General features: G+C 38.1%; 1 protein-coding gene across 9 annotated transcripts in view; it reads left to right on the forward strand.

Moving 5' to 3' along the window:
- The window catches only part of Ppp1r9a (protein phosphatase 1 regulatory subunit 9A), a 294,415-nt gene that overhangs the window by 199,565 nt on the left and 81,462 nt on the right, over nt 1-13,388 (forward strand). For 5 of the 9 annotated variants that reach the window (XM_048436978.3, XM_085684002.2, XM_048436982.3 and 2 more), the window contains exons 6-7: nt 5,934-6,069; nt 11,237-11,302. In XM_048436978.3, coding sequence (XP_048292935.3) covers nt 5,934-6,069; nt 11,237-11,302 — 202 coding nt within the window. The remainder of the gene's footprint in view (nt 1-5,933; nt 6,070-11,236; nt 11,303-13,388) is intronic. The other 4 variants (XM_085684003.2, XM_085684005.2, XM_048436990.3 and 1 more) reach the window with 1 other exon arrangement.

A 13,388-nucleotide genomic window follows, 5' to 3' on the forward strand; every position in this document is an offset into this window, starting at 1 on the left:
TGTGCCTGTGTGTGCGTGTGTGTTCATTATATTGAGTTATATATTTTTCTCTGTTCCTCTCCTTTCCTTTCCCCTTCCCTTTTACCTTCTCCCATGGTCCCCATGCTCAAGATCCCCAAGATCTTGTCTTTTTCTACTTCCCATGTAGATTAGATCCATATGTGTCTCTCTTAGGGTCCTCATTGTTGTATAGGTTCTCTGGAATTGTAAAATTGTAGGTAGCTTTTCTTTGGTTTATGTCTAAAGGCCATTTATGAATGAGTACATATGATAATTACCTTTCTGGGTCTGGGTTACCTCACTCAATATGATGTTTTCTAGATCCATTCATTTGACTGCATTTCAAGATGTTATTATTTTTTTCTTCTGTGTAGCACTCTATTGTGTAATTATACCACATTTTCCTTATGCATTCGTAGGTCAAGGGACATTTATGTTGTTTCCAGGTTCTGGCTATGACAAAAAAAAAAAAGCTGCTATGGACATAGTTGAGCGCATGTCCTTGTGGCACGATTGAACATCTTTTGGATATATAAACAAAAGTGGTATTGCTGGGTCATGAGGAAGGTTGTTTCCTAATTTTCTGAGAAATTGTCATATGGATATCCAAAGCGACTGTACCAGTTTGCATTCCCACCAGCAGTGGAGAAGTTTTCCCTTTACTCCATATCCTCTTCAACATATGTTGTCATCAGTGTTTTTTCTCTAATGGCAAAGGATGTTGAGCATTTCCTTAAGTGTCTTTCAACCATTTTAGATTCCTCTGTTGAGAATTCTCTGTTTAGGTCTGTATTCCTATTCTTTTTTTTGTTTTTTAAATTGGATTGTTTGTTCTTTTGATGACCAATTTCTTGAGTTCTTTGTATATTTTGGAGATCAGACCTTTGTCTGACATGGGGTTGGTGGAGACCTTTTCCTATTCTATAAGCTGTTGTTTTGTCTTGTTGAACATGTCCTTTGCTTTACAGAATCTTTTCAGTTTCAGGAGCTCCCACTTATTGTCTCTCTCATTGTCTGTGCTGCTGGGGTTATATTTAGGAAGTGGTCTCCTGTGCCAATGCGTCCAAGTATATTTCCCACTTTCTCTTCTATGAGGTTCAGTGTGGTTGGCGTTATGTTGAGGTCTTTGATCCATTTGGACTTGAGTTTTGTGCATGGTGATAGATATTGATCTATTTGTATTCTTCTACGTATCTATTTGCATTTTCTACAGGTTGATATCCAGTTATGCCAGCACTATTTGTGGAATATGCTTTATTTTTTTCATTTTATATTTTTTTCTTCTTTGTCAAAAAATCAGGTATTAATATGTGTGTGAATTAATATCTAGGTCTTTGAGTTGGTTCCATTGATCCTCTTGTCTGTTTTTATGCCAGTACCAGGCTGTTTTCAGTACTGTAGCTCTGCAGTAGAGCTTGAAGTCAAGGATTGTGGTGCCTCCAGAAGTTCCCTTATTGTACAGGATTGTTTTTGCTATACTGGGTTTTTTGCTTTTCCATATGAAGTTGAGTACCATTCTTTCAAGGTCTGTCAAGAATTTTTCTGGGATTTTGCATTTAATCTGTAGATTGCTTTTGGTAAGATTGCCATTTTTACTATGTTAATTCTACCTATCCAAGAACATGGAAAATCTTTCCATTTTCTGGTTTTGTAAATTTCTTTTTTTAAAGAGTTAATGTTCTTGTCATACAAGTCTTCCATTTGTTTCGTTAGAGTTACTCTGAGATATTTTATGGTATTTGTGGCTATTGTGAAGTGTGATGTTTCTCTGATTTCTTTCTCAGCCTATTTATCATTTGTGTAAAGTAGGGCTACTGATTTTTTTTTTTAGTTAATCTTGTATCCTACTATATTACTGAAAGTGTTTATGAGTTGTAGAAGTTCCGTGGTAGAATTTTGGGGGTCACTTTTTTAAATTACCATATTATCAGCAAATAGTGAGGGTTTGACTTCTTCCTTTCTGATTTGTATCCTCTTGGTCTCCTTTTGTTGTCTTATTGCTCTCGCTAGGACCTCAAGAACTATATTGCATATCTTGTCTTGTTCCTGATTTCAGTGGGATCACTGTGAGTTTCTCTCCATTTAGTTTGATGTTGGCGGTTGGCTTACTGTATATTAACAATTATTAATTGTATTAACAGTATATTAATATATAATATTACTGTATATTAAATAAACACTTTATTGTGTTTAGGTATGTTCCTTCTATTCCTGCTCACTCCAAGACCTTTATCATGAAGCATTATTGTATCGAAATACATGTCAAAGTCTTTTTCAGCATCTAATGAGATGATCATGTGGTTTTTATTTTCCAGTTTATTTATATGGTGGTTTATATTGACAGATTTTTTTTTATGTTGAACCATTCCCGTATCTCTGGCGTGAAGCAGATTTGATCAGGAAGATGATAACTCTGATGTGTTCTTGGATTCGATTTGCCAGTGATTTGTTGAGTATTTTTGCATCAATGTTCAGGAGTGATATTGGTTTGTAATTCTCTTTCTTAGCAATGCTCTTATGTGGTTTGGGTATCAGGGTAATTGTAGCCTCATAAAAGGAGTTTGACAATGTTCCTTCTGTTTCTATTGTATGGGACAATTTGAGAAGTTTTGGTATTAGTTCTTCTTTGAAAATCTTTTAGGATTTTGAGCTGAAACCATCTGATCCTCGGCTTTTTTGGGGGGAGGAGATTTTTGATGACTGTTCCTATTTCTTTATCAGTTACAGGTCTATCCTTATCAGATCTTGATTTAATTTTGGTAAGTGTTATTTATCCAGAAAGTTGTCCATTTCTTTTACATTTTCCAATTTTGTGAAGTACAGATTCTCGAAATATGACCTGATAATTCTCTGGATTTTCTCTATGTCTATTGTTATGTCCCCCTTTTCATTTCTTATATTTTAATTTGGTTATTTTCTCTCTTTTCCTCCCTTTCTTTGGGGGAATTTTAAATTTCCTCTTTAAGGGCCTCAAATATTCTCCTAAAGTTATTTTTTAGGACATTTTCTTCCGCTTCATCTATATTTGGTTGTTTAAGTCTTGCTGTTATAGGGTCACCACTTTTTACTGGTGTGTGGTTCTTTGTGGTGCTGCATGTGTTCTTATCTTGTCTACCCATCTTTCCCTCTGACTGATGTAGTCTTAGCTGTCTGTGACTCCAGTGATAAATCTTCCAGGTGCCAGTGAATCCAAGGCTCAGATGGTTACTCCTCATGGTGCAGTCAGGGCCATGGCTCCAGTCACTCCATTGGTCACTTCATGTTCTTGGAGGTTGCTTTGTGCTCCCGGGGTTTGCTCTGCAATATCAGGGGTCGTTTGGGCCTGCTCCCATGGAGATTGCTTGCTTGGGGCTGTTTTTGCTCCGATTGCTGCCTTGGGCCTGCTCTGGCCGACTTTGCTGTCTTAGACCCACTCCAGCAGAGATCACTGAATCAGGCCTGCTCCAGGGGATATAGCTGACTGAGGCTTGCTACCTCAGAGGTCTCTGTTTTGGGCCTGTTCCCTCAGTGGTGGCTCCCTGTGCCTGCTCCTGTGAAGTTCACTGCCTCAGGCCTACTCTGGCAGAGGCTGCTGGCTCAGGCCTGTTTCAGTAGATGTCCCTGGCCTTGGCTTGTTCCCACAGAGGTCCCTATCTTGGGCCCAGTCCCACAAAGGACACTGGCGCAGGCCTACTCTTCCAGAGGTCCCAGACTCATGCTTGGATCCTCAGAGGTCTCTGCCTCAGGCCCATTCCCTCAGAGGTCCCAGACTCGCACCCAGACCCACAAAGGTTTCTTGTTCCTACCCACTCCCTCAGAGGTCCCAGACTCACTGTAAAGAACAGTCTTTAACAAATGATATTGAAATCACTGGCTGTTTGGAAAGAAAGAAACTATCCTTATGACACAGTATGCCTGAAAATTAAATTTAACTTTGAGAAGGATTTTAAATGAAAGAAATAAAGGGAAAAAAGATTTAATCATAAAGTAGGGGAGAAATCTTAGGAATTAGAATTCATTAAAAGACATCATTTATTTTTTGTATGATTCAACAGTTTGATTATGAAAATCTACTCAGTATGCCACCAGCAGGTCTGTGTTTATTATTGTGTTGACAAACAGACGCTGGGAAGAGGTGACAGCTTCATCACATAGGAAGTCTGAATTTGTTTCCTCCACTGGATTTTGAAGATGGTGTTCTGCTAAAGTAGAAACTGATGTTTGTTTTTAAAACTTCATATACGTAATTTGAAATGCTGAGATCGGAAAGCATAAACTGGGAGAGTCTAATAGATTAGACACATAAATATGTAACTGTACATTTTGTGTGTATACATATCTACAAAAAAGAGATAAAATTATGTACCAAAATGTACTAAGAGACATTTCACCTCAATCATAAAAATAAACAATTTTTAAAGTGGACAATACTTTTGAAAAAATATTTCATGAAAAAAGAGAAATAGATGGTAAAATGTGAATGATTAGAATCATTGTCCTGAGAGCACTGATACCAGACACACCAGGATGGCTGGAGATTTAGAGAGTGGCTGCCCCAGGTTATGGTGAAGATGTACGGCAGGTATGGATCTTGTACAGTGTGAGGAGAATGGGGAATGGCTCCCTCTTATTCAGAATGGCAACTCTTTGAGAAGTTACCCAGGCAGTTACCGTCTGACTCAACTCATTGATTATTTGTTAAAGGAGAATGAAAACATGTCTATAAAGGCTCATGTGCAGATATTTATAGTAACTTGATGTATAATAAAATCATCTAAATTTAGGACTGTTAATAGAATACGTCTGCCAGAAGTCTATCCCATACAGTAAAACATTCTCTAGAAATCACAGTTTCATTTAAGTGAAACTCCCAGAGATTAGCGTGGAACCAGAGTGAAGAAGTTTTCTAGAAAGCCATATAAGGAAATGCTTTGGGTCGATAGACTGTCCCCATATTTTCATTGATGTAGTGATCACGGGCCTTTGTGTTTGTTGTTCTTATTGAATCAAACATTTAAAATAGGTATGTATTACTAAATATGAATTACATTTGACAAAGAAAATCTGTAGGATCATTTTTATTCTTGACTCCCAAAGAGAAATGAGATGATGAACATCTGAGCCTAATTCTAAGCCAAGTCTGGTCTGTTGGAAACTGTATGAAAGTGTGTTGGAAAGGCAATTAACTAGAAACATCTAAGAACAAATAATTTGTTCTTCATTGTCCTTATACAGAAAATGGTGATCTACATGGCTTAAGATTAAATAAAACAACATCCTGTAATCAAGGGATATGTGTAACAATTAAGCATAGAAAAGACTGAGCATCACATTTAAAATAATGATTCTAAGTGGTATTTAGAAACCATATACTATAGACATATTATTTGCATTTTTGAAAATAGAATCATATGTTAATGTGAAAGAATATGCCATGTTACTTTACCACCTTTTTCTGTATTTTTTTGTTAAAAACAAATTGCAATAAAATCCTTCTATTTCTCCTTCGTGTCAACAAAGTTCTAAAAACTCAACAAAAGTCAATGTCCCTCCATTAACCACCTAATGTGGGGTCTACTGCGAAATGCTTTGTTTGCGATGTTATGGGACATTGTTATAGAAATGTTTTGGATCATCAAGTACAGGTGACTATGTCCAGGCTTCCATTTCTTGAGTCATCAAAATGTGTAAAGTACTGCCCAGATTGCATCTGTTATGACTTTCCTGAATGTTCATTCTTTGTGGAGTGTCCCTGATTTTTGCCCATTTTTTTCTTGCTTAGCTGTGTGTGGACAGTGTTTACCTGGTTGAGTAAACCTATCGTCTCTTAGCTACCAGCAGTACATGGGTCATAGTGCTTTCTAGTCTAAATAGACTCTGCTCTGGCTTGAATGTGACCATTTTCCTTAACTGGCTAACTGTGTCTGTACTACCCTCTCTTAACATTTCCACAGGTTTGTTATTGGGCGAGAAAAACCAGGTCAAGTGAGCGAGGTTGCCCAGTTGATCAGCCAGACCCTGGAACAGGAGAGGCGCCAGAGGGAACTGCTGGAGCGCCACTATGCGCAGTATGATGCCGATGATGATGAGGTAGGGAACACAGCTGTTTCTTCCTGAACTTCTCACCATGTTGCTCCTCTGTCACAGGCTCTTTATCCTTTCCAAAGGAGGATGTCATCTATGCTGAGCTGAAATTCAACCTCTTGGAAAAGAAATACCACTTGTACCCGATATTCTCTTATAAATCGATTCATGGTTCCTAGAACACTATGGAAGCTAATCAGTATTAACTTTTAACAAACTATTGAAAAAAGTTTGTAGAAACAAGCAGAACCCATAAAATAATGTCTGTCTGTATTGTTGGAATTAGATGGTTTTTCTTTCTGCTTTATATGTTTTCAATCATTTCCAAATGGTCCAAAATAGTTTGTAATACTTTTTTTCCCTTTGGAAGAATCAATAAAACATTTAAACGAACACACACACATACACAAACATAGACAGAAAAGCACTGGAGATGGCTGAGGTTTTCCAGAGTTTCCCCCCTCACCCCAGGAAGAGAAAGTTTTTTGGATGTGCTTGCAGTGATCCGTGCTAACATAATGCAGAGCAAAGCATTTCCACTAGTGTGTGTCCCATGGCACAGGTACATATTGGAATGATCTTACATCCTGAGCTCTGTAGAAGATCAAGTAAATGAGTCAACACTAACCCCCAAGTGAACGCGGCCCTCCGGAACCCTGTGTGCTATAATGAGACACAGACGCTGGACTGTTTCTAATGTCAATTCCAAGTGCACACTGATAGGCTGGGACAACACACTTTATTACAAACACATTCAAACATACATATGTTTTATATTGACATGTCAAAAAATTCATCAGTAATTTAGTTGTAGTATTTCATACTTCATACACGTGTAAATGCTCTGAAAAAATAAATATTCTTTATGTCAGCTGATAGAGCACAGAGAGATTTCATACCTTCAACTTCTGCACACCTGAATATATTATTTATCCAGACTGTGATTTTGCTTTTATCTATGACACAGAAAGAGATTAATGAGTGGGCATTCATGTCTTTTTCATGTATATTTAATTTAGCAGGCTTTAATCCAAGTATATATTAAATTTTCATGCATTTGTGGTATAATAAGGGCATAGTCTCTATTTCTTATATTATCAAATTGCAGGTCAAATATCAATTAACATTTTATTTTGTTCTATTTTTATTTGTTTCTTGAGATAGGTTCTCCTTATGTGAAACCTTGCCCAGGCTGTCCTTGAACTCATAGCAGCTCTTTCCCTCAGCTTCCCTGCTTTTGGATTACAAGTGTGAGCCACCATACTCGGCATCATTTAACTTTTGACCAGTGAATAATATAGCAGAGAGATTGTCCATGACGGAAATAGTCTTTTAGAATTATAATATAGCAGAGAGATTGTCCATGACGGAAATAGTCTTTTAGAATTATTTTCTCCATTTCATTTTGTACTTACGGAGTATATTTGGCCAGAATTTTCTTATTGTACTGGAATACTGAGTCAAAAATACATAATCTAAAATTTTGAAACTAAACAGAAGATTTCCTCAAATATTTAGCCGAGCTTTCAATTTCCTACTCTAGTGTTTTAAGTTTTACTAGAAGCATCTAGGCCTACTGTAGGATTATAGAATCATTTTCTTCAGTTTTGGATTTTCACTTCTCTACTCTGATAGTTTTGTATTTGGTGGTCTGGGTAGTAGGGGAACATCAAGTGGTAAAGAAAAAAAGCTAAGACTGTGTGCCACTGAATTGTTGGCTTTAAAGTACAGAGGTTAGGCTACATCAGAACTGCTGTTGGCTCATGGTCCACACTTAGAAAGTAGGCACTCAGTCTAGACCAGGATGTGGGAGCCTGCAGATAGTGCCAGCCCTGAGGAAGCCGAGGACAGAGAGCTTGAGTCCCAGGTCTGTCTGATATGGTGTTGGTTTTGTTTTGTTTCCCTGTGTTTAACTAAAGAGAATAGTTTACAAGTAAGGGGGAATGCTAAAATAATCTAGCCACTGTAAACCTCCTCTAGCAAAAGTTCCCTATCTCATAATCATGTTTCTTCCAGTTACTTTGAGGAATTAACTGATCACAATTAGCCACCCTAAAGTTTCAACATAAGCTTCTAAAATCTCTCTCTCTTTCTCCCCCTGCCCCCGTGTGTGTGTGTGTGTGTGTGTGTGTGTGAGAGAGAGAGAGAGAGAGAGAGAGAGAGAGGAGGGAGGTAGAGATAGGAGAAAGAAGAGAAGGAAGGAGGGAAGAGAGAGAAAAGAGAAATAGAAAAGGGCAGATGGAAAGTGATTTTTCTCTAAATTCATAGTTGGAATAAATGAAAGAATTATTTATTGTTTATTTAAGAAAAGCAAAGAGAGTTCTTTGCTACTTGAATACGTGTTTTAGGGGGAGAAGAGTGAGTGAAACTGGGATCATAAACTATTGTAGGAGTTGGTCTCATCACGCTTCTCAAGCACGACAGAGAGAGATTCCTCCTACAGCTCCAATAACCACGGTGTGTCTCCAGCTGTCTGATGAGCTGTTGGCAGTTTCAGATCGGAGCTCTCTCCCTGGCCCCAGAGGCCAATGCGCTGTGCAGGTTTCAGACGGAGCACGCAGGATGCCCCCCATGGCTCTCTCCCTATTCAGACCAGAATACCTGGACAACAAAAGGTGTCAAAATGATTCTTGTTTTGAGTTATGGTGTTTCTTGTCATTCCTCAGGTCTGTGAGCCTTTGTTCTGTGTTTCTAATAATAGGGATATTGCAAACTTGACAACCTGCTTACTGTAGTCAGCCGTGTGTAAGTATCATCCAGTAGAGTCTAAAGGGAAGATCAACTGATAGAGAAATGTTTTACAAAAAAGATTGAGTTGAATGTTCTCTTCCTTTATGAGTTGTAACAGTTGAAATCTGGAGCCCATGGCTGTGTTAATGCAGGGAACACTGACCTTCATTCGTCGGACTTCCCTGTGCTCTTCGTCCAGGGTCCTCCGTTCTTAGGTGTTACACGGTGCCTTCCCACAGCAAGCAAGGGAAAACAAACAGTGAAATTTACTACACTGTTAGAACTTCCAATATTGGCACTTGATTCAAATTTTTAATTAATACTACCAAATATTAAGTTGGGGGATCAGGGTTTTTTCCCTGTTTTCTGTTTTCTCTCTTCCACTGTGAATGAAAAGTAAAATGACTAAGATGTGAGTGAAGTGAGAAGGGCCAGTATTGGATATCCAGTGGTTAGATGGGCTTTGAATAATTGATTTAATTTCATATATAATTGACCAGTTTATTGATTTGCGTATCTTTGTTAGGACAGGCCTGCCTAATATGTACAGTTGGTCACAAGGCTTTTCACTTTTCTTATAATTCACAGAATCATCTTGTAATTTCAAATTTAGAATCATTTTATTTGCTAATATCTTCTGTGACCTTGCCTGAACACAGCCAGGAAAACCTCTGATTACACAGAGCCACCAAGTTCAACTAGCTACTTTCCAAGCGAGGGCTGAGATGAGTGTTGCCCACAGAAGGATGCAATGCTTCCGTTTTGATCAAATTATGCAGGGTTCATTTTAACTTGGAGCACATCACATTGACAGATTGCTTGAGTTGGCTATACAGGAAACATCTGGATGTGAGAATGTTTCCTGCAGTTGTTAAAGGACACTGGCCCTTTGTGAAGGGAGATTGTTGTGTATTAGGCCTCTGTTCATCTGCTGTATCGCTTTAGGAAATTGTAAGTCATGCTCTAGTAGAATTTGAAATGTATAGATAATCCTCAAACTATTTAAATTTCTGCTGCTTCTGCTTTTCTCCAAATATTTAAACTAGAAGAGTTTCCAATAAGCAAACAACTGATTCTGTTTGAATTTGCATTCCTGTTTCTATGCACTCTGCTAACCATTCTAATTTGGAAAAGCACAAGGGACCCTGCCTGGAGACCGAAGACTAGGAGGGGATCCCCCAAAGAGCAGGAGATGGAAATCTGAAGGCTGAAAGGTTCACATACATGCACATCTGCGAGTGACCACATGTCTGGGTTTAGGAGAACTGATAATCTCACTGGGATTGTTTGTTTCTTCTTCCCTTCCCTTCCCTCCCCTCCCCTCCCCTACCCTACCCTGCCCTCCCCTCTGCTCCCCTCCCCTCCCCTCCTCTCCCCTCCCCTTCCCTTCCCTTTCTTTGTTTCTATTTTTCTTTCTTTCCAATTTGAAAGGTAACCATGGAGGATTTAATAAAACCCTCAGTTAACACCATGCCATGAAACACTGAGTGTATGGTAAAATTTTCAAGTAGAATTTAACAATATTTAGTATCCCATTATAATCTGTAACTGTCGATGTTCACCCGACAGTGGCTAGGTGATATTGCTCTGTTATTTACTTTGTGGAGTTTATTTGTATTTTGGCTGTATTTCTACATAAGAACAGTATGCATTAGAAGTGCTGTGTGCTCAGGCTGGAAACAATATTGACTGCACTTACATCTCTTTGGTTCAGAAAATAGGTATGGTCACACTGAAGTTAAAAGGAGTAAACTTACAAACTTTTTATGATTATTTTACATCCTTAAGGATCCTTTGATAATAGAGTGTTTGTCACATTATAAAGCGCATATCACAAATAACATCTCAACCTCTTTCTAGGCAACAGATTACAACATGATTCATCATCAACAGAAAACAGCTCTCTGTCTTAAAATAGAACTATTCTTTTTTTATTATTTGTTTTTGTTGCTAGAATTTCATATCATTTTATAATATTGTGACAGTTTGCCTCTTAGAATCTTTTTACGTATTGTATGAAATACCCACAGGAATATTTGTTTTTATTGCTTCTGTTAGCATGTAACAGTTGGAAGCAAAAGTTTAATGGAAACTGTGGTTGCATAAGTATTAAAAATGGTTTATCAAAATAATTTTCGTGGGGAAAACATTGTAGGGCTAATACTGAGTTTGTCTCTGGCTGTTTGTTGTTCCTTGTTGGAAACAGCTTGTTGTAGGTGAGGCAGAGAGAGCAATGTTTGTTGCTCACCTGTTTAATACTGTGCATATACCAGTGCAGAGAGACGCCACCCTGTGTCTGCCACCTAGGGCGTGGAGGTGCAGCAGTCTCTTCTCGGTACTGGACAGTGTGTGGTCCAGCCAACACTTGAACCTTGGTGTTTTTCTATCCTGCTGTCTTGGGATTGGGGGAAGCCTTCTTTAATTGTTTCTGTCAACTTTTTAGAGCACTGTGGCTGGATTGCAAGGAATGTCTGGCAACTGCAATAACAATAACAACCGTTTCCTTAAGGTTTGTGTTTTGGCAGAAAATCTGCTTATCTGTACTCTCTTGCTTGGTGTGTGAAATTAAATATCCTACAGGTCTTATTAACTTCCTATTCCCTGAAAAGCATTTCTGGGGCTGTGCTTTTTGTGTATTAAATAATAATCTGAAAATAATGGTTTGAAAAATATAATATGCATTCTATGTGCAAGTCTGTAAGATTGACTCACTTTCTCTTAACCACGGGTATATTTAACCCCTAATTCTTTAAATGTTTTGTGATTCAAAAAAAGAGGGAAAACTTTACAAGGAAACTCAGTATTAGGACTGTATTTATGTTTTATAGTCTACATAACAATTGATTTTCTGCTTAAATCTGTTTTTTTTTTAGCAAAGAATCTTCTGGTATTAATTAATTTCTTAAGTTTTCACGATATGTTTGGCTGAACATACAGAGTAGACAGACAAAAATAGGTAATGAACTTTAATTAGTCATAAAAATAGTGGCACATCCAACAGACTGGTGTGTGGTTAATAGGGTTGGGATGAGAGGACTCTGACAACACAGAGCTAAACCCTAATAGTGGTCCAGAGGCTGATTCTTAACTATATTGTTTTGTTCGTAAATCTGAAATCATATCAAGAAAGTAAAATTAAATTTAGAGAAAAGCTTTCATTCGCGTTCTCCTGATGGCTTAGGATGTTGTACACTCTTAAAAATATTTCTCATCTCTGGGCATGGTGGGGCAGGCCTTAATCCCAACAATTGGGGGGAAGAGGCAGGTGAATCTCTGAGCTCAAGGCCAGCCTGGTCTAGGCTAGTTCCAGGATAACCAAGGCTACACAGTGAAACCCTCTCTTGAAATGCAAAAGAAAATAAGCAAAAAAAATTCTTACCTGTTGGTATTTCTTCTTTTGAGAACTCTTTGTTCAGTTCCATAGCCCGTTTTTTAAGTTGGATTTATTATTTTCTTCGTGTTTAGTTTTTTAAAATTTTTCATATATTCTAGACATTAATCTCCTGTCGGTTTTGTCCCATTCTGCAGATGTCTCTTCAGTTCGTCAATAACTTCCTCTGTGCTACAGAGCTTTTTAGTTTCATGAAGTCCCGATTGTTAGCAGTTTGTTCCATTTCTTGCATCCTTACCTGAATCCATACATTGCTTTTGGTTGGATGAATAATTTTTTACAGTATTAATCCTAACAATCCATGAACATAGAGGTTCTTTCTGTCTTCTAAGGTCTTCTTCAATTTTTTCTGTCAATATTTTAAAGTATTCATCATATAGGCACTTTATATCCTTAGTTGGGTTTATCCCAAGGTCTTCTTTCTTTCTTTTTGAGGCTATTGTGAATGAGATTATTTCTTTGATTCTTTTTCCAGTGTGTGATTTTGGTGGGTAGGAAGTTAACTGCTGATTTGGGCACAGTAACTTTGTAGTCTTCCACTTTGTAAAGAAAGTACATCAGCTCTAGGAATTTCCTGGTGGAATCCTTACAGTTCCTTATAATTAGAGTCACGTTATCCGCAAATAGGGATACTTTGGCTTCTTTTCCTGTTTGTGTCCCTTTTCTGTCCTTGCCTGATTTTTTTTTTTTTAACTAAGGCTCTATTTTAAATGAGAGTGATGGGAGTGGATGCCCTTGTTCTGTTCCTGATGAATGCCTCAAGTGTTTCTCCATTGGCTTGGTGGTGGCTATGGTTTGTCATACACAGCCTTCATTATGTTGAGATGTCTTCCCTCCATCTCTAGCCTTTCCAGGACTTTTATAATGAAAGGATGTTAGCCCGCTGAGAAGCCCTTGGCTGTAGTTGATGGCTTCTGTGGAAGAGGATTCCCCTGCCCCTCAGAAGTGTGTTCCCCAGTAGGTCGCCCATTTCCTGGTGGCAGCAGTAATTGACCAGTGAGTTTTTAAAAAGGAGAAGACATGTAGTTTGGAGGGGACATGTGGGTACTGCTTCTGGAGAAGTTGGAGGGAGACTGTAGGGGTGCATACGGTCTTACAGTTTACACATATATGGACTTCTCAAAGAATACATTTAACATATAACAGTTTTAAAATGAAAAAAAATGGAGAGTAGAGTTACTTGTACTGGAAATTGTGAGAGCAC

The sequence above is a fragment of the Myodes glareolus genome, chromosome 25 (assembly GCF_982192425.1).
Source record: "Myodes glareolus chromosome 25, mMyoGla1.1, whole genome shotgun sequence".
Taxonomy (NCBI): Eukaryota; Metazoa; Chordata; class Mammalia; order Rodentia; family Cricetidae; genus Myodes; species Myodes glareolus.